Raw genomic sequence first — 27,914 nt, forward strand, 5'->3', positions numbered from 1 at the left:
AGTAAATGTTAGCTCTTTCACGAGCCTCGATTCAGTATACGAAAAAAAAAAAAAAAAAAAAAAAAAAACACCCCAAAGACCCAAAATACCCAAAATACCGTCGCGTGAACCCTTCCGGTTAATACCAGGGACCGCGGATGGATCAAAACGGATCTACTGGAGGCAACGACCAACACGGATTGTGCTATCAAATGCGTGAAGAGAAGAAGTGAAGAGGAAGAAGCGGCTGAAGCGCGTACCTGTGGAAGGCGAACAAACTCAAACGGACACAAGATTTGCAGGGAATGGAAAATAATACAAGGGTTTATTTCGGGACAGGGAAAGGATCGGGACAGGGAAACGCGATGATAAATCTAAGTTCTAAATTTGGATCCCACACACCAGACTTCTAATATGCCACACAGGGAATGAATGAAAGGAAAATAACTCGTCGTGTGGTGGAAATGTGGTGCGTCTTAACTGTCCATCGTCTTCTCGTGTCCACCGTCCACACGCGGCTCCGTTCTGCCCCGCTCGTGCATCACCAGGCCTCGCTCCAAGCTCCAATCGATCGCACACTTCGACAGGCCCCGATGCGACTCGCTCCACTGCACACCACGAGGTCCCACCCGCTCAGCACCAAAAGCACCGAGCACTGCTCCAAGCACCATGCAGATGGCACACCGGGGACCACCAGGGACCTCCCAAGACCAAGAAGGGGAACCGCAGAGACAAGAGAAACCACGAGCGCGAGGAAGCCAGGAGAGAGAGCTGCTAGCTAAGAGCTGCTGAAATCAGAGCTGCTGAAATGTCGTGCAGTGCAAGATAGCCAGAGAGGGACGTGCAGCGCAAAAGGCAGAGAGGGACGTGCTGCGCAGGAGAGCAGAGATGGACGTGCTGCGCAAGACACAATGTCGTCCGGCCCGCCCTTTTTATAACCTTCCTCATCTTCATCGAACTTTCGAGTCCCCTTCTTCAAAATGAGTCACCTCCCTCCCAGCTGCGTCTTCGTTGTCCTCCCCTGATTGGCTGCAAGTTCGCACTCACTGGCTTTCTTCGATTGGTCGAGTGCCTCCCGCTCCAACCAATCACAGCCTGAACCACCCGAAGTTGCCAGGCGAGTTGGTGGTGCGGCCGGTGGCAGCCATCATCGGCGGTGCCCCCCATTGGCTTCCTGTCCGTCTTCCAAAGTCTTTGTCAGGGAAGGGAATTTGATTAATGTGTGCACTAAAGGGACTAACAAAGTGTTTACAGGTGTGTGTTGCCATAAGGGACAAAGGTTTGATTACCAGGTTTTTTCACACAGGGGTTTATCTTTAATCCCGAGAACTACCTAGCACACGAACATCCTGGTATGTTCACAGATATACTCCTTAACCGGCAAACCGCCTAACATAGAACTTATTACAGGTAGATTCCCTATCGTGACAGTCGAAGCATGTTGTAGCGGTTACCGCGGGGTGTACACAATCGCCTTGCACCTGCCAGGACGCGGCCAGGGCGCAATCGCCATGCCGGGCTCGTCCGGACGGGCCCAGACGCGCCTCTCCCGGGCATGCCCGCTCTCGCCTTTCCAGGGCTCGCCCAGAGCGTCCGGGCATGCCAGCTCTCACCTTTCCAGGGCTCGCCCAGAACGCCCGGGCATGCCTGCTCTCGCCTTTCCAGGGCTCGTCCAGGACGCCCGGGCATGCCCGCTCTCGACTTGCCAGGCCTCGTCCAGCACGCCCGGGCAGGTCCAGACTCGCCTTTCCAGGACTCGCCCTTGACACCCGGGCATGTCCGGTCTCGCTTTTCCCGGGCAAACGCTCCGGCATAAATGTGTATATATATTGCTGCCCGATAAACGGGCTTTTCAGAGTACCCGAGTTTGATACGTGCAATAAAGCAACTCGGACGAATTTCCGTCTTTGGTCGCGTCAATTATTTCGACTCGCGTTGGAGCACAGCTCCTTCAATGTTACCTATTCAGATCTACCTGACTCCAGATATTGCTCTACCCTCCCGACATAACACAGGGCCCCCCCCCCCCCCGGAACCGTAGCTCCTGCTAGGTTCACTGCAGGCGCTACCATTCCAGTCTTAACACTTACTGTCACACACTTAATTAACCTATGAAATAAAGCAGGAGGGCTGTGGGAAGTGAGTCGGACATCCTACCTATTCTCCTTGACATGCTAATCCCCTTAACAATCATGCAATCAAATATTTACAATGATTCAGGTCGTTGTTCCTGCGGAGGGAGGAAACAAACAACACACAAAATCTACTTCACCACAAAACTTAACCAAACGTACAAAAATTCCAAACTGTAATAAACATTTGTACAACCACATTCCACAGACCGCGTCCCCCGGTGGATGCCACAAGACACAACCTTACCTGCGGGGCCATCCCAATGCGCCCCTAAATTTCCGCAGGCCCTGTCCAGATGTTACAGGTGAGTGACATGGCTCGGTGGTTTTCGCCCTCATTCATACAACACAAACCCCTTATCCACTCATACTCATTCCAAAACTCATTACACACAAAATCATTTCAAAGCACATATTGATCACACCCCCCTACAGGACCATGGCATGGATGTCATATTCATGTGTGTGCATCATTTCAACTAGGCAGTGGGGAGGTGCCGCACAACAACATGGTGGGGGTGCTTCAGGCTGTGGTGCCCGCAGTCCCAAACACAAGTCAACCGACTCACAAGTTCATTGCCCCCCCCCCCCTTACCTCTTGGGCCCGTGACAGCTGAACAGCCCATTCCGCCGTTACCTCGCCAGTGAGGGTCTCCAAACCCCAGACTCCTTCCTGGCCTCCTGCTTCCATGCAGCTCCACGGGTCGCCGGGGTCTCCTTTACCCCACAGCGCCCAACCAGACCCTCCACCGACGAGCTCCAATTTCCAGATACCACTGGCTGCCAGGGGTAATTGCCGCAGAGGGAGGTCGCAGGCATCGCTCCTCCGAGCTTGATCTGTACCTGCGGGCACACACACCTTCCCCACCCACAAGATCCCAAAACACAATTCCTCGCCCGCTGCCATTCAATTCTCCAAACACATTTCCAGAGCAGATGTTACAAGAAGATTTGGCATGGCCTGCTTCATGTGAAATCCCCAGTTCACATTTTACCAACACATTTCCATTTTCAACACAATAATCACCACCCACTCTCCATTATCTCCACTCTCACGACCACATATAAAGACATCACCACAACACTAACACAAACACCACCCACAAGACACTGTGTGGCACACATTCCAATCCTTCTCACCGGCCATGTCATCACTCTCACCCGCCTCCCAACTCCAAATTACATGTCCCAAAATTTCCATAGGCAGGTCCTGACGCCTGGGACAGTAACCATCAAGGCCTTACCTCTAACTTGATATACAGGTAACTACGGTTGGTCAGGTCCAAAGTGCAATCCACCCATACAATCCCAAAATTTCTCATTGGACCAATCAAATTTCACCAAATTTCACTTTTGTCCCCACGACACCGGCAGGTATGTGGGTCCGCATCCAATGGTGAACTGTTCTAAACAACTATCTGTGGCTACGACAGCTCTGCACCTCTACCGTGCAAGGGTCATCGGGACAAGGTGAGAAGTCAAACCGCCAACATGGCCCATGATTGTCCACAAGGGTGCGACCCACCATCCATCCTTCGGCCCCCCTGCGAGGAACACAGCTGCACCAGCCCCAGCTGGCCAATGTGGTGAGCACCTGCTGCCCACACCGCCATTCCCAAGGCCTCGGACCTGGGGGCACGGTCGCAGTGTGTGGCATCCCAACAGACACGTCCTCTGCACCTCCACATCTTCCCCCAGTCCGACCACATGCAGCCCCCAGTGCCCACCTACACTTGACCACACCAAGGTCCAGTCAACAGCCATGCTCCACCAGGAGACCCACCCAGAAGACATGGTCCACACACCTCGGACACGCACAGCACCACGTTGACCCTCGGACTACACAACTACATCCCCATGATCCCACGTCCCAAATATTGGCGCAGTCGCCCCCGCAACCAGTTGAAGGCTGTGTCCTGCTAACCTATCAATTTTATCACAGCCTCCAACACTTCGGTCTACATACCTGGATCAATAATGGTGTCACTATACAGTGTCCACCATTTATCTTCACAAAATTCACCCTTAAATTTACATCTAACCCCCTGATTACCCATGCCAAACATTTTTCACATTTTACTAAACTCACCAAAGAAAGATGCTTTGCCATACACATGCCAGCCGAGCATGGCCCATATGCTCGGCACGTTACCAATCCCCATTCAACAATCCCGTGGCTCTCTTCCCAAACCGAGAGTCCACAAATCATAACGGAACATCTGTGAAAGGTCACTCTCACACCATCATGTTCCACAGATGCTTCAACGGTTGTCCAGTAGGCTGTGTCCATTCCTGTCCATGCGGATCAACCCGCGTCCACAGACGAGCACGGCATGGCAGGTCACCACATGCCGGCTGTCCCAGAGTATCAGGAGGAGGGTGACAGGCCGCATGCCCGGGCGATCACCACATCAGGCCCAAGTTGGCCGTCCGCGGTGCCACCACCAAAGTGCGACCCACAACACCTCTCCCTAGTGGCCCTCAATAAATGCCATCCCAGGCTTGAGAAACCACCTTGGACCCCCTGGAGGTCTTAACCCCTACCAGGGTCTGGTGACACTGCCGGCCCGAGCCACCAGTTCGGGCGGCCCCCCGACGGACAAGGGACGCCACACTCCACCAGACCCGCCCCCCCCCCCCGTGGAGCCCAGGTCGTACCACAACACCCAAGGCTGGACCCACGTCCAAATCTCGCCAGCACAGCCCCCCAGCTGGCTGGCATACCCACATTTTGAAAGGGGCAACTTTTACCCGAGGCCAGCCTCAATGACCTCCCCTGGTCCAAATTCCACAGCCCGGGGACCAACTCCAACCAAAGCTGCTCCACATCAAACTTCCATTTTAATTTTATTTTAGATTTACTTTAAAGAATTTTGATTTCCCATCCCAAACCGCAGCTGCAGGTAACAACCCCTACCACAGGTTGTTCTGCCCCTCCCTGCAGCTGTTCCAAATTCCCTATGGGGACCAAATTTCCAGAGGCTCTATCTCCCGATCCCCCTCTGTCCGAATCCAGCCCGGAGCCAACACACTTCCCCAACTGGTTCTGCAATTTCGGAGCCTCCTGTTCCCAATTGTTATGCACGGTGAGGGTCCCCTCGGTCACCTCAACCTCCTCCTCGGACCGACTCACCTCATCACCCAGACTCCTTTGGGCCTGAACAAACTCTACCCCCATGGGACTGTCCCAGGTCCCCAGCCGCTTTATCATATCATGCACATCATCCCTATCACCAATCAGTTCTGGCCCCGACAGGCCTCCTTCCCCAATAAGTACCCAGTCCGGCTCCATTACTCGGACCCCCCCCCCCTATTGTTATCTCCTCTTGCTCTGAACCACCGCCCTGGCACAGCAAGGATTCAAATCCATCCCCCGGTTGAGGTGTTGTGGCATCCACCTGGTCCCGATAAAGCTCCAGGCCAGCAGGTGGGAAACATGCCCCAGTTACTTCGAAACATTCCACATTTCCTTCCCCATTCACCTGTGGGCACTCCACGTTCACCTGTGGACACTCCACGTTCACCTGTGGACACTCCCCTTTTACCTCTTCACATGCCGCTCCCGGTGCAAACCCCAATTTGGCTTCCCCCCGTTCCGATTCAAATTCTGCCACCCTTGGCTTCTCCTCTTGTTTCCTTCCCCGATTCACTCCTTCGTTCGTTCATTCCCTCTATCTTTCCTTCCAAACGATCACTCATTCTTTTGATCAGTTCACCCCGTGCATCAATGCTGTTTTCCAGTCGCTCCAAGTTATTATTCATTTCTCCCATTTTTTTTTCATTCCCCTCATGATATTATTCATTTGCTCGTTTATTCCCTTCATCTCGTCCTTCTGTCAATTCTCCAATCCTCCCAATTGGTCACTAATGAATTGCATTAAGGCCTGGGCATCTATAGGTGCCGTCCCTATGGCGGGGGAAGCTCCAATACTACGCGCAACCCCAACTACCTCTGACTCACCCCCAATGCTTCCCACATCTCTCATTCTTTCTTCCTCCATATAGCTCACCTCCTCCTCCGTCGAGAGCAGATCGCTACCCCGTGCGGATTTTGTTTTCCTCAGAATAAAATTTAAATTTTCCGAAGACGCGATATCGTGCTTCGTATGCCCAATCGACGATATAATTTATCGCCTCAGACTACGAAAACATTTTCGTCCAAATGTCGGGCGCAATGTACGCCCGACCGTGTCGATGTCTCGCCGCGGACAAAAAAATTTGTCCGACGGGCCCAGATACTCACTCCTGACACCAGTTGTCGCGCGAACCCTTCCGGTTAATACCAGGGCTCATGGATGGACCAAAACGGATCTACTGGAGGCAACGACCAATACGGATTATGCTATCAAACGCGGGAAGAGAAGAAGTGAAGCGGTAGAAGTGGCTGAAGCGCGTACCTATGGAAGGCGAATGAACTCAAACGAACACAAGATTTCCAGGGAATGGAAAATAACACAAGGGTTTATTTACAATAAGGATCGGGACAGGGAAATGCGACGATAAATTTAAGTTCTAAATTGGGATCCCACACACCAGACTTCAAATACGACACACAGGGAACGAATGAAAGGAAAAGAACTCGGCGTGTGGTGGAAATGTGGTGCGTCTTAACTGTCCGTCATCTTCTCGTGTCCACCGTCCACACGCGGCTCCGTTCGGCGCCGCTCGTGCGCCACCAGGCCTCGCTCCAAGCTCCAATCGATCGCACACTTCGACACTGTGACTCGCCACGATGTCCCGCCCACTCAGCACCAAAAGCACCGAGCACCACTCCAAGCACCACACAGATGGCACACCAACGACCACCAGGGACCTCCCAAGACCAAGAAGGGGAAGCACAGAGACAAGAGAAACGACGAGCGCGAGGCAGCCAGGAGAGAGAGCTGCGAGCTAAGAGCTGCTGAAATCAGAGCTGCTGAAATGGTGTGCAGCACAAGATAGCCAGAGAGGGATGTGCAGCGCAAAAGGCAGATAGGGATGTGCTGCGCAAGAGCACAGAGAGGGACGTGCTGCGCAAGACAAAATGTCGTCCGGCCCGCCCTTTTTATAACCTTCCTCCTCTTCGTTGAACTTTCCAGTCCCCTTCTTCAAAATGAGTCACCTCCCTTCCAGCTGTGTCTTCGTTCTCCTCCCCTGATTCGATGCAGGTTCGCACTCGCTGGCTTTCTTCCATTGGTCAAGTGCCTCCCGCTCCAACCAATCACAGCCCGTACCACCCGATGTTGCCAGGCGAGTTCGTGGTGCGGCCGGCGGCAGCCATCATCGGCGGTGCCCCCATTGGTTTCCTGTCCGTCTTCCAAAGTCTTTGTCTGGGAAGGGAATTTAATTAATGTGTGCACTAAAGGGCCTAACTAAGTGTTTACAGGTGTGTGTTGCCATAAGGGACAAAGGTTTGATTGCCAGGTTTGGCACACAGGGGCTGATCTTTAATCCCAAGAAATACCTAGCACACGAACATCCTGGTATGTTCACAGGTATACTCCTTAACCGACAAAACGCCCAACATAGAACTTATTACAGGTAGATTCCCTATCGCGACAGACGAAGCATGTTCCCTATTCAGATTTACCTCACTCTAGATATTGCTCTACCCCCACCCCCCCCCCCCTGACATAACAATACCCTTGAAGGCCCTGAGGCTCAAAAAGACCCTGAAGACCCAAAAGACCCCGATGACCCAAAACACTCTGAAGACCCAAAACACCCCAAAGACCCAAAACACCCCGAAGACCGAAAAGACCCTGAAGACCCAAAAACACCCCGAAGACCCAAAATACCCTGAAGACCCAAAAGACCCCGAAGACCAAAAAGACCCAGAAGACCCAAAACACCCTGAAGACACAAAAGACCCGGAAGACCGAAAAGACCCAAACAGACCCCAATGACCCAAAACACCATGAAGACCCAAAACACCCTGAAGTCCTCAAAGACCCTTTAGACCCAAAAGACCCTTAAATACCATGAAGAACCATAATACCCCAAAGACTCTTAAAGACTCAGAGTAAACAAAAGACCCTCAAGACCCAAAAGCCCCTGAAGACACCGGAAAGACCAAAAATACCCAGAAGACCCAAAACAACCCAAATACCCAAAACACCCCAAAGACCCAAAATGCCCTGAAAGGCTCAGAGGATCCAAGAAACCCTGAAGATCCAAATGGTCCTGAAGACCCAAAACACCATGAAGACTCAAAAGACTATCCCTCTGATTCGGAAACAGCGTGTGGTGAGGTGCGCGGAGCGCGCTGAGTCACGCTAGTTCAAACAATGGGAAAAATAACTGTGAAAATAAATGCGTTAATTTGTGGGCACTTAGCTCAGAGCTTCTCTTGAATCTCGCAGGAATCGTCCCGGTTCGTCAAAGGCCTCTACGTCCTTGCGCGGGAATCCGCAGGCCGCACTGCCCGTGGGCGGGATTTAGGCCTCGCTGCACAGTCCGCTCACTCCTGGCTCTGTGCGCGAAGCGAACGGGCTGCGCCCGCTCGGTCGCTCCAGCCGCGCTTGTCCTCACGATCTCGTTCACCAACACCAAAACCAGAAGATGCGAGGAAGTCCAGAGCCTCGACCGTTCTCTATCAAAGTCTGGACCCAAGAGAAAGATGTCGGTGCATGACCGTTCGTTGTCAAAGCCAGGACTCGAGAGACGAAGAAGAGGAGTGGAAATCAAGAGTGAGGGAAAGCCTTGAGGAGAAAATTTAGGCAGAGCATTCTTTTATACCCAAGGCTCTGACGTCATCTCACGACGTCTCCGTGTCCACTCCTATCAGCGAGTCCCATCTTGGCAGTCCTTGCGCCAATCAATCCCGGACCAATCACTGCTCTTTGGGGCGTGGCCCCACGGCCCTGCCTGTGCCTGTGTGCTCACCAGGTTGGTTGGTGTTATCAGCGGTATTGCTCAATGTCCTGCTTGTTTAGGTTGGTTTTTGTGAATGGTTTTTGGTTGGTTGGTTGGAATGTGAATGGTTGGTTGGTTTATATTTAGGGTTATTAATGCGCGATTTCTTTCTTGTGTGTGTACTGTGTGTGTGTCATAAGGAACAGAGGAAAAATAACAGAGGCCATCACATACAGGGGATTAATTACTCATAATCCCGAACTAATTAACATAACCCCACCCCTTGTGATGCGAACAAAGACACGAGCTACACGACATACGGACTGACTTATTTACATCAAGATGGCCATACGACATTTGGAGCATACTACCTATGCAATTCTATCTGGACTAAGGTAATCACTGCTAATAGTCGATTTGATATTTCCTGAACCTAGAAATGTTCATGAACCTAGAAAGCGCATTTTTGGCTCATGTGTGCTTGTGGGAAAAAAAACTGAGCAAGAGCGGTTTGGGGCAGTCGGCATCGCGAAGAAGAGAATCGGCATGGGTGGTGGACTGGGTCCTTGTTGTGCTTCCCCGGGATGGCAGAGGGACTTGCAGGAGAATTTATTTTTACTTTCGTTTTTCCCTTGTTTGTATACGAGTCTGAATGGAGACGTCTCAAATTAGGAAATAGTTTTTACCTCAACTTTCATTTTTATTGCTTCGCATTAATTTTAATAAATTCCTTATTTGTTGCATCTTACTTTTGTGTGTCGTGTCCGTTTACTTGTTTGTGGGTTTGAGAAATACACCCCGTGGTGGCCGTCCGATCAGATAAGTCTTCGGGCCTTTCCCACGTGCGCAAAAAGTGAATCCCACCAGGTTTTGAACTGCTGCCTCGGAGTTAACTGTTCGGCTATCTGTCCAAAGCTGGTCTTCATCGGCCACGGACTTGACAATATCATTCCACTCTTCATATGTGTACAAACCACTACTCTTAATTCAAACCCTTAGCATGTTGTAGGAAAAAAAAACCAAATAAGTTTTAATTCCATATGGCTGTTTCTTATCTCCATCTGTATTTAGCGAGTGAGTACAAATGACACCGACATGTAAATGTGGGTGTTCCAGACTTATTAAAAGTATACTTTCCAGGTGTACGTAACATCACGTTCTGATTTAAAGTTACATGACAGCGCGTTCAACGTTTTGTAAATTCATGTTGCTCCTCTGGTTTAAGGCCCATAATTCACTCCTTTCATTGGGGTATTCCCTCCGATTTAATAACACAACATCTCATATGTGGTGAAAAACGTACAGTACTGGCTGAACATTCCCATAATTATTTCCCTCGTGAAGCTGTCAGCCACCACCAGACTGTCAGTCAGTCAGATCTTACCCCAGCCATGCCCCAGGTGCACCCCAAAGACCTTGGGCACCATTTGTTAAATCACCATAAAATTTTAACTGTTATTTCCACGTATAATAACCTCATCGATGTTCTCATTATAACCTCATTGATCTTCTCATTATAACCTCATCTGGGGATAAGCCCCGTTTTCCACTAGAGGTTGATCTCTCACTGTTATCAAAAATATTGGTATCCCATCCAATTTTATTCCAGGTTTGGTCACAATTTGTTTTCCCAATTTATTTTTAGGAACCTGTTGTCTTTTTCCTATTAGCTGTTTTTGGGGACACTGGAAACATTTTTTCATTTGTAGGGTGGCACACAATATCCCATACCACTTTCTCTGTAAAATGGGTTCCCCTAATCATTCAAAAATTTTCTAGGTGTCCCAAATTTGCATATTACTTTGCTGCGGTGGTTACATTTACCCTTTTAGTCCAGGAGGCCAGAAGGTTTATTCATATACTTGTGTCTGCCATTGGCTCAACTCTATTTCAAAACATGTTTACTTTTATACTCTGGAACAATTTGTTCCTCCTTTTAATAAGCTGTATAGTCCAAATTAGTATTTACTCTTCCCATCGTTCATTCACTTTCTGAGCCCAAACCCCCATTGTGATGCTAGATAGCACCAGGCGGATTGAATTAGCCCATTATCCGTCAAATTTGACAAAAAGCACTCCAGTTCACTAGAATTGCGACACTGCATCACCGGCACCGTCATGTTATTATTTTGCAATTTCCCATTTGTCAACATCATGTCACATTAAAACTTTCCGTTCAGGTACTACGCATAGCATTGTGTTCCCCTGCAACCACCTGTACTCCACCTGTAATAATGCCTCTGGCACCTCCCTTTCCAAACCAGTTAGTGTGCCTGCAAATTACTGGAGATGTCACCACCTGTTGGAGCTCACCAATATTCCAGGTTCTCCGAATTCTCCTGTAATAAGCTTCGACAATTCATGTGATTTAAAACATCTCTGAATAACTCCATTGGACATGCATGCTGTCCCAACACACATGTACATCCATGGCCCATGGAAGGGTTGTACCCACATTAATTTGGGAGTCCGCACCTCAATAGGTGTAATGTTTCACCTCAAACTCACCACTGTTCCCGTCCTTCGTCCTTACAGCTGTGCATGCTCTTTTGTACATTGCCATCACAACTCTGATCAAACATTCCTCCACTCATAACTTCCTCAATGCCCATGTCACTACTTCACGTGGAACCCTATCGAATGCTTTCTCCAGATCAACAAACCCAAGAAACAACTTCTTCCTCTTCTACATGTACTTCTGCAACAACGAACGACAACGATTTGTCCCACTTTATCCTTCAAACAACTCACCCCCATCACATCACACCTCTCTTTCGCTATCTGCTTTGCAATCCTGAATACTGCTCTCTGACCCTCTTCCATATCCAAGCGTTCTCCGAACATTTTCCTACATGCCTCCTGCGCCTTTGCTACTTCTTTCTTTGCAGCCTTCTTGGCTGCCTTATAACTTTCATGCTCTGCCTTTTCTGCCCCCATACCCTTCGCCTTCTGCCACTCCTTGAACGTCTTCCTCTTCTCATCAATCTTCTTTCCAACTTCATCATCCCACCACCATGTTTCCGAGTGCCTCGGTGGTCCTTTTGTCCATCCACATACCTCACCAACGGCTCCCAACAGACTATCATTCATTGACATCCAACCACTTTCAAGCTCAACTACATCATCCTCTACCATACTCAGCCTCTCTTTTAATGCCTCCCTCACTGTCACCTCTTTCAACCTCCACACCTTCATTCTCGGTTGGTACTTCACCCGCCGAGCTCTCCTCACACCTTTCATCCTTATGTCGCAGACAACCAAGTGGTGCTGTGAAACAGCCAACTCCCCCGGGATCACCTTTGTGTCCCGGAGGTGCCCCCTATCTCGCCTATGCACCAGCAGGTAGTCAACGGTTGTCGTCGACCCACAAGACGTGTATGTAACAAGCTTATTATCATCTTTCTGGAACTGAGTATTACAAATCAACAAATCAGCTCCATCAGCAAACTCCAAAATCCTTTCACCTTCTCCATTTCTCACACCATATCCGTAACCCCCTTGAACTCCTTCAAAACCATCCATACTCCTTCCCACATGTCCATTTAGGTCTCCTCCTACCACAACTTCCTCATCTTTCACGTTTTCCATCAGCTTCTCTATTGCACACCAGAACTTGTCTTTCTCTTCATCGCTCCGACCAACCTGCGGAGAATATCCTGAGATGATGTTCACCAAGAGCTTTCCAATCAGCATTTTCACCATCATCAACCTTTCACTCACTCTCGTCACACTCACCACAATGTTTACAAACTCCTCAGAAAACAGGACACCAACACCATTCACGACCTCCGGGCACCCTTGCCACACAAACTTGTATTTCTGTCCCTGCCTACCCTTCACCATTCTCACACCACTTCCCTTCCATCTCGTCTCTTGCACACAACATATGTCCACTCTTCTTCTGACCAATACTTCCACCACTTCTCCTGATCTCCCTGTCATTGTCCCTACATTCCATGTCCCAAACCTTAGAAACCGATCTCCATGTCGGGCATCAGACGTTTCGTCGTCATAAATGGAATGATTTCCACCCTTGCTTCGATCGGGTTCCCCACCTTGAGTTTTGACGAGGGGAGTGGGGTCCCCCACGGGGTACTTCAGGCTGTACCCTGCCCATATGTAGTTGTAATTGTCATGGTTCTCTTTTTGAGGCAATGTTTTTATGGCCGGGTGCCCTTCCTGACGCCAACCCTTTTCGTCGCCTCTTACGACACGCAGGGATACGGTGTACCTATTCTAAACCAGGGTACACACCGGGATACAAGTATACAACACAAGGGGATAATGAAATAAAAAAGAAAATGTAGTGTGGTGCATTGGCTGATAGCCCGCCTGGCGTCCTTGACCAATCTTGGAACCACCGAGCGGCAACCGCACAAGATGGTGTGCAGTTGCGCCCGTAACAGCCACCGACCCGTGGAGCGATGGCCAACCCCTTCCTCCTCCTATTGTCACGATCCACCACTCGCTTCACCAGCACGCCCCACTCCACACGCAGCCTCATCCGTTGAGGGCACAAGGAGAGAGAGAGAGAGCAAAATGCGCCCGCCTTCCACACAGCCAGGAACACAGAGAACGAGAATGCGACTGCTCGTGACCAAGCACACAACAAGAGAGAGGAAAATGGCGGTCGTTTCGCCTTTTCGTTCCTGGTGCTCAAATGTTCGACAATGACGTTACACTCTCACCAATCACCAAGTGCCGTTGAATCGTCACAACCAATCGTCCTCCAGGGCATGGCCTCATAGCCACACTTGGCGCCCATCGGGAAGATTTGGCTGGGTGGTGTAGTCGTGTCTGGTTACCGTCGGCGATCGCATAGTTTTAATTAGGTGCTGATCACATGGTTGGCCGAGTGAGCTTTACAAGAACGAAGGGAAAAATCACAGAGGCGATTACACACTGGGAATTTATTAATATGTCCTTGCTAATTAGCATAGCTCCACCCCTCGCATAGAGACACATGACGCTTACACGGACATCTGGCCCTGACTTAAATACATGAAGGTTTCTTCTTCGCGACATTCGGAGCACACTGCTCGATACAATTCTACCTCGACTAAGGTATTTCATTACCTTCCCCCACACACGTAACAATGTTTTATGTGTCCGTTTATGTTTTTTGTGATTGTTAGCTGTTACACGAGCCTCAATCTTTCATACAAAAAATATATATGTGTATAAATATATCCAAAAAGAGCTGTTGGTCTGTCTGAGTGTGTCGCCATTTTTCTCAGAGATGGCTGAACGGATCTTCGTCAAACTTTCAAAGGTTCAATGACTGCTTGGGAGTGTTTAGATTAATGAACAAAGTTCGTTTTTTTGTCTTTAAAAAACACTGTTCTGTCGTGCCGAAGCCTTTTTGATTAATGACGGTTTAATATACAAGTACACATTCGCATAGGTAAACATAAAGCAATTACCAGACATTTGAACACAAAAATCAAACAATTCCGGAAACGGTCAAAGTTGGTGGTAAGGCTTCTTCTTCTTCTTGAACATCATCATACTTAACTGAGAAATATGATCAACGGCGCATTCAGCAGCATATATTCAATGAAAAGGTAAAATGATTTACATTTGTGATGAATTCTGATTTGGATGCAATTGCTTCTTTTTCGCTTGAGCAGCGCCAGGTACTCCAGTTATAAACACTGATATACTTTAATCAAGGCACAAATACAAATACAACTTTGTGTGGCGAGTAACATATGCTATGTGGCCACGGCCTCATGTGTGGCTGTGGGGGACCAGGAGAAGGGTGTAAATTCTCGATGTAAATGTGCCACCTGGTGATGGTGGCAGAGGGTATTAAAATTTCCTTTTTCACCTGGGCAACACTGAGGTTAAAGCACTCTTTGCACAGGTAAATTTTTCCTCCTTCCTTTCTTCCCCTCCCCCAAAAATGAGGGGTTTATTAAAGCCACCTCCTCCACCCTCCAAAAGATGTAAATGTAGGATATTGTAACGTTTTGGGGGGTAGATGATGAAAGGTCTTCGTAAAGATAGGATTGTATAGGTCTTGCATGGATGGTGGACGCGTTGGAGACATCTCGATGTATTTACAGACTTGGCATTTAATATGGAATATTTTTTTGGTGGGGGTGAACTTACTTTTCAAGATGTCTTAGAACCTAAAGTTCATTGGAATTATGTTGAAATTATTCTAGATTTTGTTAATGTGACCTTTAAAAGAAACAAAAACCACATTTGACATTTCGAAGCAAATAAATTGATCCTTGAAAGTGATGTAAACTGATATCGAACTCAATTCATGGACAGTACTGCGTTAAACTTCTGTACGTTTTCCAGAAGTATCTCTTTATTTTGCACATTAGCCAAAAAATTTTTGAACAAAAACAAAAGTTAAATTACGACTGGGATTACGGACAGTAAAATTAAAGTTCAGTACTTCGTGTAACCCCCACGAGCATTCAGGAGAGCACGTACACGTTGAGGCATGTCGTTCACGAGATTTGCCAAGGTTTGGACAGGAATCGCTTGCCATGCAGTGACAATAGCCTGCTGCAATTCACGCACAGAGGTCGGCTGCTGGTCCAAGTGGTCGATTTGACGCGTTAATTCTGCCCACAAGTTCTCTATCGGATTCATATCCGGGGACATGCCAGGCCACTCCATATGCTCTACACCACGGGCAGCAAGAAAGTGTTGGATCATGCGAGCACGATGAGGCCGTGCATTGTCATCTTGGAAGACAAAGTTTCCTCGAAAGGCTGCACGAGCAAATGGAAGCAATGTTTCTTCCAGAATGGCCCTGTACTTGAACTGGTTCAGGTTTCCATTCAGAACAACCAGGTCAGTTTTGCCCCCTGCATGAAAAGCAGCCCAAACGGTCACCCCACCACCTCCAGCTTGGACTCTTGGCACGATACAATGTTTCCTTGTTTTCCCTACGTTTTGCCAAAACACACCAACTACTTTGTTGTAGGCTTCATGCACTTGTCTGCGCACTCGGACGTGGCCATCTTGACGATAGACCAGAAATCTAGACTCGTCACTGAAGATCACGTGATTCCAGTGACCTGGCTGCCATTGACGGTGCTCTCTGGCCCACTGCAATCGGCACTGGCGGTGTTGTCTGGTCAGGCGTGGCTTTCTCAGGGGACGCCTGGCACGACAGCCTGCTTGAACCAGTCGTTGGTTGACTAGCCTTCTGGATACAGGCACATTTGTCAGTTGCTGCCACTCAGCCCTAAGCCGATTAGCTGACTTGGTACGGCCATTGCGGACTAACCGGTGCAGCTGGCGATCATCCCTCCTTGTGGTTCTGCGGGGACGTCCTGGCCTCGGTATTAGAGTAGGGACACCCCTCTGAGCATTTCGTTTCAGGATCTTTGACACCTGACCTTGAGTGATGCCATACTGCCGAGCAAGAGCACGCTGTTTCATGCCGTAATTTCGTAAAGCCACCACTCCATGACAAACAGCATTGTCGAGTTGACGGACCATCCCCAGAGGAAGCGGCAATAACTTTTGGAGACGTGCAGCAGTTGTTTTCCACTAATACAGAACGCAACAACCCTTGTATACCCGACTGTGAAGCCAATCATCAAATGCACCTGTCCGTACATTTTGCCACGCCACCTGTGATATAATCCTGTTGTTGACTTCTTGCTGCGACAGACAATCAGTGACATGGTTCTTTCAACAAATAAATCACCAAAGTGTAAAAGAAACTCACCAGATTGATATACTGAGTTAAGAAAGTAAACCCAAGTCAAGAAAAAATATATATTCCATATTAAATGCCAAGTCTGTAAGTAGGGAACATGCAGCTTGAGATTGTTTATGTGTCAGCACAAGGGGGTTGGGGGGCTGGGTGAAGCTGTGTTAACGAGATAGGTTAGTTTTCCCCCACTATGTCATTGCCCCCTGTGGCTTTTCCCTACGTTTTAACAATAAGGCTGGCCATAAAAACCTCCGTTTAAACAACAACCACCGACAAAGGCCAAGCAAACAGGCTCCCAAACTAAACCCCGCCTCCAAAAGACCGTAACCGGCAGGCCACGCCCCTGATCTTGTGAATGGTCGGGGTGACATCAGAGCAGAGAAGCTTTGAGCAAGTGGAGGGGTCGCTTTGGTCTTTTTGCACGGACAAGAAAGCTGGGCCATTTTTGACCGTACTGGGAATTTTCTGTGCTTGTGCTGTGGAGACTTTTGGCGCATTGAGGAGGAGGCTGTTGCGGACGTGAAAGAGCAATAAAGCGGTGGTCTTGGTGCTTCGAGCAGAGTGACACGAAAGAGGACGGCCCTCACGAATTACCTAACATTCGTGGCGCCATGGAGAGCGAACCCGCACCATGTTGTTTGCTTCCCGTGCATTGGCTTTGAGGTTCGACGACCACCAAGCTCATAAAGGCCATTTGGGGCCAAAGCTGAGCACCGGTCGGCTAAAGGAACATTTATTTTTATTTTATCTTTCCTCTGTGTTGTTTATTTGACCAAGTGGAGACATCTCACAGTAGAAAATCTTAGTTTACCTCAACATTCATTTTCTTCTTTGATTTAATTTCATTGTGTAGCATTTTTCATTTGTTGTATTCGTTGTGCGTTCAGGAATAAACCTGTGTGCTTCTGTTCAGGTAAGCGCCTTCGCTGCCTTCTATCCAACGCACGCCATAAAAATAACTGTCATCTTCGGCAACTCGCCTCGGAATTAAGGACCGTTCGGCTATTCGTCCAAGGCTGGTGTACATCGGCTACAGACAGTACAATATCTTTCTAGTCCCCTTCCCCTTCCTCTCCCCTCACTCCCTTCCTCTCCCCTCACTCCCTTTCTCTCCCCTCACTCCCTTCCTCTCTCCTCACTCCCTTCCTAACCCCTCCCTATCCTGCTCCCCCTCCTTCCACCCTGGCTAGTTTATTTATTGTATTTTTTTTGTATTCAAGATCGAGGCTCGTGATGATGTTCCTGTGTCCACCGTATGCAATGTTATCAGGAAGTTTAAGGCCCATGACACTGCGCAAACCTCCTTAGCTGCGGCCGCAAGTGAAAACTTGATCGAAGATTGCAGCAAAGGATTGTTCGAATGGTGGAGAAAGAACATCGATCAACAGCCAAACAGATTCAAGCTGACCTTTCGACACAAGATACGACAGTTTCAACTCACACCATCCATCACCAACTCAATGAAAGGGGCTTCTCTGGTAGGAGACCCAGGAGGATCCCACTGCTGAGAGAGAGACGTAAGATAGCCTGACTGGAGTTTGCCAAAACACACCTGAACAAGCTAAAATCATTCTGGGAGAATGTCCTGCAGACAGATGAGACCAAATTAGAGCAGTTTTTAAGTAAAGCACATACTCTCTATGTTTACAGAAAGCCAAATGAAGCCTTCAAAGAAAAGAACACCTTCCCCACAGTCAAACGTGGAGCAGGTTCAGTGATGTTTCGGGGTTGCTGTGCTGCCTCTGGCACTGGGTGCCTTGAATGTGTGCATGGCATCATGAAATCAGGAGATTACCAAGGCATTTTGGAGCGCAATGTTCAACTCGGTGTCAGAAATATGGGTCTCCGTCGAAGGGCATGGGTCCTGCAGCAGGACAATGCCCCCAAACACTTCAAAAAGCACCCACGTATGGTTCAAGCCAAAACGCTGGACTGTTCTGAAGTGACCAGTAATGAGTCCAGATCTAAATCCCATTGAACACCTGTGGGGAGATCTAAAAACAGCAGTTGGGAGAAGGCACCCTTCAAATCTCGGAGAACTGGAACAGTTTGCACAAGAAGAGTGGGCCAAACTGCCAGTAGAGAGGTGAAGGAAGCTCATTCATGCAGGAAGCACTTGACTGCAGTTATTTTGTCCAATGGCTGTGCTCCCAAATATTAAGTCGAGGGTGTCAATAATTTTGTCTGCGCCATTTCTTTTTATTTTCTGATTTAAAAGGATGTATTAAGTTCTGTATCAATAACAAAGGTTCTGTAATACTAACAGTGAAATAAAGAATTGTGAAGACCAAATACTTTTGTCAATTTTAGCTTATTTTTCCAGAAAATTGTGAGTTATTTGAAAAACGTGCAAGGGTGCCAATATTTTTGGCCACGACTGTAAGTGATTGTGTGAAAGCGAGTCAGTCAGTGAGGGACTAAGTGAGTGAGTGAGTGCATCAGTGAGTATCGAAGGCATGAAATGTGTCAAGGGAGACGGGTCTGATTTCCTTTCTGGCGTTGAGGACATCCATTTTTGAGACAGCCGAAGGAGCATGTACAGAGTGGAGTGGCCTGTCTGAATCCATATTGATGATCTAAGATCAAGCCATTGGATAAGAGGAAGGATTTAATGTCAGAAGTGATGATGGATTCCATGACCTTGCTGATGATTGGGCGAAGGATGATTGGTCTGTAGTTGCAAGGATCTGTTTTTGGAATTTAAAAAAAAAGAAGTTTTTGGAATACTTCTTTCTGCTTGGTCTGACCAGTGGCCGCATCGACTTAAATCTCAACATTTTAGGGAGGAGTGGTGTGTTCCCCTCTTCTCTTCTTTCGAAGTCTGTGTTCAAAGGTATGCCCTTCATTAACAATGCTTTACCATTGATGTTGAGAAAAATGTGGTCGCAACCAGCTTTGTGGCTTCCACGTTGGGACCTGTGTAAGTGAGCTGCGTGGCAGGAATCGGTGATGGCATGAAGTGCAGTCAAGCAATGATGGTAAATGCTATGCAAGGCTTTCGACTGGTTTGGTGATCAAGTCTCGGTTTGATCAAGTTTACTTCTGGGGATATGGACAATTCCAAACTCGCCACTGACTGATAAAATTGATCATAATGTGCCATTACATATTCACAACAACACAGGCAGTGCATTTGTGCTTTGAGGACCTCTCTTTAATGTGAAACCATTAACAAATTCAAGTTTCATGAAAAATATAGGCAGAAGTGTTCTTTTGATCAACAATTTTACAACAAGGGTGTTCTCCCAATATCACACATGGCAATGAAACATGGACGACAGCAAAGATCGAGTAAAATTGATGTCCAAACTGCCATGGAAAGATGCCATCTGAGCATAACCAAAAAGGGACAAGAAAAACAACGAAATCAGATGGAAAACAAATTTTCTAGACACTGGTCACAATCAAAAAACTCAAATGGAACTTGGCTGGATACATGGGAAGGACAGAGACAAGAATTACAAAACTGCATTCCGTCAAGGCCCTGGAAGAAGCACGGTGAGATCCACGATCAGATTGAAAGATTAAGTTGTGTTAACATACAAGTTTTTGGCATCAAGTTTTCAACAATGCTCTGTTATGAGAATGTGGAGAACCAAATTAATAAATTTTACATTTTTTTACCTGTCATCTTCTATAAATTTAGTTTGAGTTGGGTGGACGTGGATGGGCTTAGCATTCTGAGATTCTTGTTGCCTTTTGGCATCAGGTTGCAGTCATTGTTGTGGATATTCTGGTGAGAGCCAGCCATATGGCTTTCATCAAGGGGATCAGGGCTGCTGGCTGGTTGTCCTGAGTTACAGGTGGTTCTCTGAAGAGTTGTGCTCACATGGTATATGCCAAAAGGGCTGTACGCTTTCACAATAGCTTTCTCCTTACTGGTTCACTGAATATCTCGTTTACTGCTGCGGAATGCTTACAAGAGGGGCACGCACAACCTGGTGTGGGTAATGCTACGTCAATTTAACAAACCTTCATCAGCAAAACTCTTCCCACAGTCAGCCATTTTTTTATGTGAGCACTCCAGCGTGGGTTGCATGATGGAAGTTCAAGCTCTATTTAGAAATAAAATCCTCGTCACAAAAATAACTTTTGTAAGGACACTCTTGTTGGTTGTCATCTCCACATGCGGGTTTAGGAGGTGCGAGTAAGTTCTCCCAGAACTCAAAATCTCCACCTCCTTTTTCGGTAAAGGATCATTGTTCATGAACCAGTTTGTGAAACTTCATTCTCATAGTTGTATTCCAAGGGCTCGTTTTAGCATCCTCACAAAACCTCTGACAGCCTCCACCTGTAGCTTGTTTGTGGCGATATTCCCCGGAATGCTTTTTATGTGCTCAATTGGTGTTTTCTTGATCATCCGGATTTCCTGTTGCTCCGACAATCACTGGTACAATTTCAGGTTTCTTCCATTTCTAAATGCTTTTGATGTTATTTTTCAAGTCCTGGTATTTCAGATTTCATGTATGGATGTTGATGTGCCTTTTCAAATGGCTGTTATGATGGAAAGATTTATCACATAGAGCATTTGTGAGGTTGCTCTCCTGTGTGGATCATCATATGCTTTTTCAAATCACCTTTTCCACATAAACCTTTATCACATATCGAGCATTTGTGAGGATGCTCTCCTGTATGGATTCTCATATGTTGTTTCAAATGGCCGTTTTGAGAGAAACCTTCATCACATATCGAGCAGGTGTGAGGACGCTCTCCTGTGTGGATCATCATATGCTTTTTCAAATCACCTTTTCCACAGAAACCTTTGCCACAATTCGAGCATTTGTGTGGACGCTCTCCTGTATGGATCATCATATGCTTTTTCAAAACATCTTTTACAATGAACCTTTATCACATATCGAGCATTTGTGAGGACGCTCTCCTGTATGGATCATCATATGCTTTTTCAAAACATCTTTCTGTGATAAACCTTTGTCACATATCGAGCAGGTGTGAGGACGCTCTCCTGTATGGATCCTCATATGTTTTTTCAAATCGCTGTTTTGAGAGAAACCTTTGTCACATATCGAGCATTTGTGTGGTCGCTCTCCTTTATGGATCATCATATGTAACTTCAATTTGCTGTTGTGAAAGAAACCTTTATCACATATGGAGCATTTGTGAGGTTGCTCTCCTGTATGGATCGTCATATGCTCTTTCAAAACATCTTTCCGAGAGAAACATTTGTCACATATCGAGCAGCTGTGAGGAAGCTCTCCTGTATGGATCCTCATATGCCTATTCAAATCACCTTTTCCAAAGAAACCTTGATCACATGTGGAGCATTTGTGAGGACGCTCTCCTGTATGGATCATCATATGCTTTTTCAAATCACCGTTTCCAAAGAAACCTTTGTCACATATCGAGCATTTGTAAGGACGCTCTCCTGTATGGATCCTCATGTGTAATTTCAAACGACCTTTCTGAGAGAAACATTTGTCACATATCGAGCAGCTGTTAGGACGCTCTCCTGTGTGGATCCTCATATGTAATTTCAAACTGTTGTTGAGAGAGAAACTTTTATCACATATCGAGCATTTGTGAAGTCGCTCTCCTGTATGGATCCTCATATGCTTTTTCAAACCACCTTCATGAGAGAAACATTTGTCACATATCGAGAAACTGTAAGGACGCTCTCCTGAATGGATCCTCATATGTTTTTTCAAATCGTTGTTTTGAGAGAAACCTTTATCACATATCGAGCATTTGTGAGGACGTTTTCCAGTGTGGATCCTCATGTGTATTTTGATTTTACTAGTTGAAGCAAAATCCATTCTGCACACATTGCACTTATAACGTATTTGCTTTTCTTGAACATTTTTGTGTTTGTTTAATTTCATATTAATCTTGGTGTTGCGAGGCCCAGACAAGCACTTGTATTTTATGGGAAGTGAGTGTTGATCTTGTGATTGTTTCTTCAAAAAAAGCTTCTTCCTCACTGTCAAGCTGCGACTGGACCTCATTTGTCCCATATTATTTCTTGATTGTCCTACAGAAATAAAGAACACAATATTTTCTTTTTTTGTCAAAATCAAAATGCTAAATATTTGACACTTTTCTGAAAATTTTACATTTTCGCAACACAAAAGATTGTATGTTAATTTTTTTTACGTTTCAACTCACCAGATGCAAAACAGGAAGCACTTCCGTTTGTCATGTGAATATCATCTGAACCTTCCTTTGCAGAAGCACATTTTGAATCTTCTGTGACAGATGAATCGTTGTCGTGTTGTTTGCCTTCCACATTTACAGGAGAGACATCACCTGTGTATAAATCAGCATCAGTCTTTTGCAGGGAAATGAGATTGAGAACCATCTGGAGAGTTCATAGAACATGTTACGCCACACAATGTATACTTCAATTCAAATATAACAATGAAGTTAAAGATTGTTAAATAAAAGTTCCGGATGTTAAGTCCGATTGAAGCAGTCTTCTACATCACCCTTGTACACCACCCTATTTGACATGTCCAAGTGCTGCTATACTGGAGGTTTTTTTTTTTTTTTGTATACTGAATCGAGGCTCGTGAAAGAGCTAACATTTATTTCACAACAAATCAACCAGACAAACAAAATATATAAAAAGAGGGAGCGGAAGACAAGATGGGGGAGAGAAGGGGAAGCACACAAACATACAGAATTAGGTTATTGGAATGAACAAGAAGACGATTTATGTTAAACAGTGTTCAAGTATTTAATTCAATTGAAATAAAATAGAGATTCTAAAAAATTTTTTAAAAAAAATTCTGGAATTTACTGGCATTGTAGTGTAGTGTCTATTACCTCACTCTATCTAACAAGTTACATTAGTTATTTGTGCCTGTTGTTTGTGTCCTTTATGATGTCATTCTAAACATTAAGTTTCCTGTTTGGAATGATTTGAAATTTTGTTTGACTGCCAAATCAGCAGACAGAGTGAAAATATTGTTGCAGACACGGGGTTTGGGGTGCATCACATGTGAGACTTCTCGGACTCTCCCTGACCTCTGAACCTGCAGGCCGCCGTGCCGTGGATAGGTCCCCGGCCCGAAAAGAAGTTAAGCGACTAGTGACACTGATTGAGACCGCCAAACATAGCAACACAATTGATCTCGGCAGGTGATCCCTCCATGGCATGAACAGGCAGGAAGCTTCTCCTTGGGTGCCCAGTGCGTTCAAACAGCAGCGATTGCTCTGGCGTTGCAGCTTTTAAGCCGCTTCCATACTCAATATTCTATCCTCAGTCAGCCCCTCTCTGTGGAGAAGTTCGGCGGTGCATCCGTAGCCTGTCAATTAATTTAAATTTTCGCACTGGCATTCAGTGGATTTCCTAAAGCAGGGGTTCCCAACCTCTTTTGTGTTATGGCCCCCTTGGCTCCCAGAGCACATCCCCAGCACCCCCCTCCATTTCGCAAGGGTCGAGCGGCAGAGCACATGCAAGCAGGCTAGGGGTGTCTGGGGGCATGCCACCCAGAAATTTTTTGATTTCTAGATGCTGTGTGGTGCATTCTGAGAGGAGTTTTTTGCTTTAATTGGCTATTTTGTTTTTTTGAGAATTGGTAAATTATGACACAGAAAATGAGGAATTCCAAGGAGCCAACATGAACATTTAGTTCTATAGTTTTTTTCTGTTCCTCACTGGCTCCCAACTACATCGTTTTTGGAAGAAGCAAACAAAGCAACGTCGCTCGAATGATGCATGTTTGATATGAGATTTTAATATTATCAGAAGCAACACTATGGACAGCATAAAATAGAACTGTCACACAAGAAAACAGCATGAAAAGGTTCCAAGTCAAGAATATGTGAAAACTAAAAACCTCTGTTGTGTCTGTATTTAACGCAGTGTGTAATAATCTCACAAAAAGAAACTCAATTCGACAACAACTCAGGTAATTAAAACTAGGGACGTGGTGCATGAGCCGTAAAAGTGAATTAAAAACTCAGTGGGATGGCTCAAATTGCATTTTAGCTACCAATTGGGGTATCCATGGTTGAGTCACAGTCAGGGCACAGCAGAGGTCATCTTCCACGTGGAGCCGATTACGGTTTCGATTTGATATTCAACAGCGTGGAAAACCCCGCTTCACAGAGATAGGTAGATGAGAATGGCAGAAGCACCCTGATAGCTATCTGTCTGATATTAGGGTAGCGACCCATTCCCACCCAAAACTCCATCAAGCTCTTCTCTTTGAATGTGTCTTTTGCAAATGAATCGTTTCGGAGATCCAGGAATTAATCTTGCATTGCCTCCGGCATGCTCTCCATGCAAAGGTTGACGGAAAAAGGATTCCTCACAATTTTTGCCTCATTGTCGTCGAAATCAGGAAAATACTTATGAAATTCTAGCTCCAGTGACTGCAGCTGCTCAAGAATGTCATTTTTCAGAACAGGATGAAGCTCTTTTCCCATGCTGTCTTGCAATTCAGGCATTCTTTCGAACATAGCAATGTTTCCTCTGTTCACTTTCCTGCAACAGTTTTGGAGCTTGGCAACAAATCCACTGAGATGATCGTGGAAAAGAATAATATTAGTCGCTCTTCCTTGGAGCTTGAGGTTCAGCTGGTTCTGCTGAATTATTCTGTGGTTCTGTGTTCAGAATTCTTCCTTGATATCATCTCCCTTGACATAGCGAATGAATGCCAGTAGCTGGGAGCAGGAACTAACATCGGTCGATTCATCAAGTTGAAAAGAAAACAAGCCGAAAGTCGCCGCCTTAATCTCATTGATGATCTGTTGTTTCACATCTTCCGACATGTCACGGATACGACGCTGCACTGTGTTATTGGATAAAGACACCTGTTCAACTTTGCAAGCCTCTGCCTTGCCGAGAACCCGTTCAACAATGAGGAGGGTACAAGGCTTGATGAGTGTCTCCCCAATCGAGTGGGGTTTTTTCTTCTTTGCAATTTCAAGAGAAACTTCATAAGAAGCCTGTACAGTTGCTACATTTTGTTGTTGAAAAGCTCCTCCCTCATCCAACTTCTGTCGCTTTAAATTTCTTTCATGCCGCTTGAATAATTCGGGATCCTGCTTTGCATGTTGTGCGTGATTTGTCTCGAGGTGCAACTTCAACTTGAATGGCCTCATGGATTCAGTACTCAAAACCTGGACACAGCACACATTGTGGTTTCTCTTGGCCAGACACGGTAATGGATGTAAATCCAAGCTTAATGTATTCGTCAAGATACTTTATTTTTTTACTCCCAGAAGCCATAACGTCAAATCTGCTATAGGAAAAAAACAAAGCAATATCAAAGACAAACAATAATAAAATAAAATAAATCCTTTTTAGTATGGTTCAAATTGCCCCATGCCCCCCCCCCCCGAGAAATACACCATGGCCCCCCTAGGGGCCGCAGGTTGGGAACCACGGTCCTAAAGGGAAGCCTGACGTGTTCTCCATATTCACTGCTTATGCTGTGGAACCTCTGCAGAAGTAACACACATACATACGCCCCTCCCCATAACCTTCACCATGCCCACACTCACACCATGGTACTTCCCCAAACCATGCAAGCTTACAAGCCGCCTCGCAGACCAGCACCCACAACTTACACACACCGGCCATCTCACGATCCCTCGCACACCAATTATTCACACAATCAACGACACAATCATTCTCACTCCATTCACACACATGGGCCACCCCATGACAGTTTACACACTGCTTTACAAATGAGCCATCCCACGGAAGCTTCTCCACACTCTGCCTTATCCTCTCATCCAGAACCCTCTCCAGCACCTTCATGATATGACAAAGAAGTGTAATTCCCCTGTACTTCCTCAGATCTTGAATACCCCCCATCCCCTTTCAAATCGGCCCAATTAACCCTGTCCTTCACACCTCTGGAATTGACCCACCTCTCGTACATACATTTAAGAACCTCTTTGTCCACCTGACTCCAACATCTCCTGATGCAAGTATCATTTGTGTAATACCTCAACACCTGACGCCCTTCCCTTTTTCATCCTCTTCAATGCCGTCCGCACTTCCTTTTCCGTGATCTCGACTTTTCCCTCCACATAACTCTGCAGCTACAGCTCGCTGTTGCTTCCTTCCCGATTAAACAGCTCTTTGAAATATCCTACACACACCTTCAATCATGCAACAGTCTTTGTCACTAGCCCTCCGCTTCCCTCCTTAATCTTCTGCAATTCCCTTGAATGCCTCTCCATACTTCTTCCATTCCTTCTCCATTTCTTCCGCTTCTTTGCCAAGTTGCTCATACCTGGCCCTCAACCTCTCCTTGTACACTTGGGTGACGATTCCCCGACACCACCCCCACATAACAACCTTCTGACCCCTGCTCTTAACCTCAAAACCTTTTCTTCATCCTCACCACACACATCACAGGCTTGTGCTGGGAGGTAACATGCTCTCCTACCATGACCTTGCAATCCTTAACCCTCCACAACTGTCACTTCCTTACCACCACCAAATCCAGTTCTGTTCTGTCCACTCCTATTGGTTACCGCTTTTGAAAGAATTAACCAGCTATGGCCATCCCATTCCTTGCCATCAATGCCACCAGCTCTTGATCCTCTCTATTCCTTTCCCCCAACCAAATTTACCAACACAATCCTCTTCACCCGGCTCCGCTACACCGACATGAGCGTTAAACTCCCGCACAATGCACAGCATCACCTCCATCCTAACAATTCCTGTCATCCTCTCCAGTGCGTGCATGAATTTCTGCTTCTACGTCCTAGACTTTCCCGTTGGTGGCCTATATACAGATATAACACACACCATTTCCCTCTAAAACACCACCCATGCCATAACTCACCATCCCCCCCATGTTTCCACTCTGACCACCTGCTTGCTGATCTCTTCTGAAATTATTATTCCTACACCATTACTCATTTCATCGACACCCACATGCAACAGCTGTACCCCCTTCTGCAAACCTCCTGGCCCTGTCCCCTTTCCCTCTGGTCTCCTGCACACACAACTCTTCCAACATCCTTCTCTGCATCATCTCCACCACCTCAACCCCTCGCCCTCCTCCACCCACTCCCCCCTCCTCCCCTTCCCCCTGCCATTGATCCCACATTCAAACTACCAAGCTTGACCTCGCCTCTGAATCTCTGCCGGCCTGGCAGCGCTAATTACCATCTTGATTAGTTTGGGACAATCAGAGAAAAATTTAAAATATGAATGATGCATTTGTCGGAGTGGGAAAATGGGAAGGTGATTTGGGGATTGGGGGAGGGAGGAAAGAGGTTTTGGTGTTTGGGGTAGTGGAATTAAAGAGAGGGTAATTCATCAATGTGTGTGCCATCCCTTGGATGTTCATTAA

At 46.8% G+C, this 27,914-nt stretch overlaps 1 protein-coding gene across 1 annotated transcript in view; it reads right to left on the bottom strand.

Moving 5' to 3' along the window:
• Positions 1-455: 455 nt before the first annotated feature.
• LOC137428884 (uncharacterized) overlaps positions 456-27,914 on the bottom strand; it is a 116,855-nt gene continuing 89,396 nt past the window's right edge. The window contains exons 3-6 of the mRNA XM_078781088.1: positions 22,756-22,896; positions 22,217-22,621; positions 21,798-21,982; positions 456-680 (exon numbers count right to left, since the gene is read on the bottom strand). Coding sequence (XP_078637214.1) covers positions 456-680; positions 21,798-21,982; positions 22,217-22,621; positions 22,756-22,896 — 956 coding nt within the window. The remainder of the gene's footprint in view (positions 681-21,797; positions 21,983-22,216; positions 22,622-22,755; positions 22,897-27,914) is intronic.

This window comes from Myxine glutinosa, chromosome 6, assembly GCF_964187855.1.
Source record: "Myxine glutinosa chromosome 6, kmMyxGlut1.1, whole genome shotgun sequence".
NCBI classification, from domain to species: Eukaryota; Metazoa; Chordata; class Myxini; order Myxiniformes; family Myxinidae; genus Myxine; species Myxine glutinosa.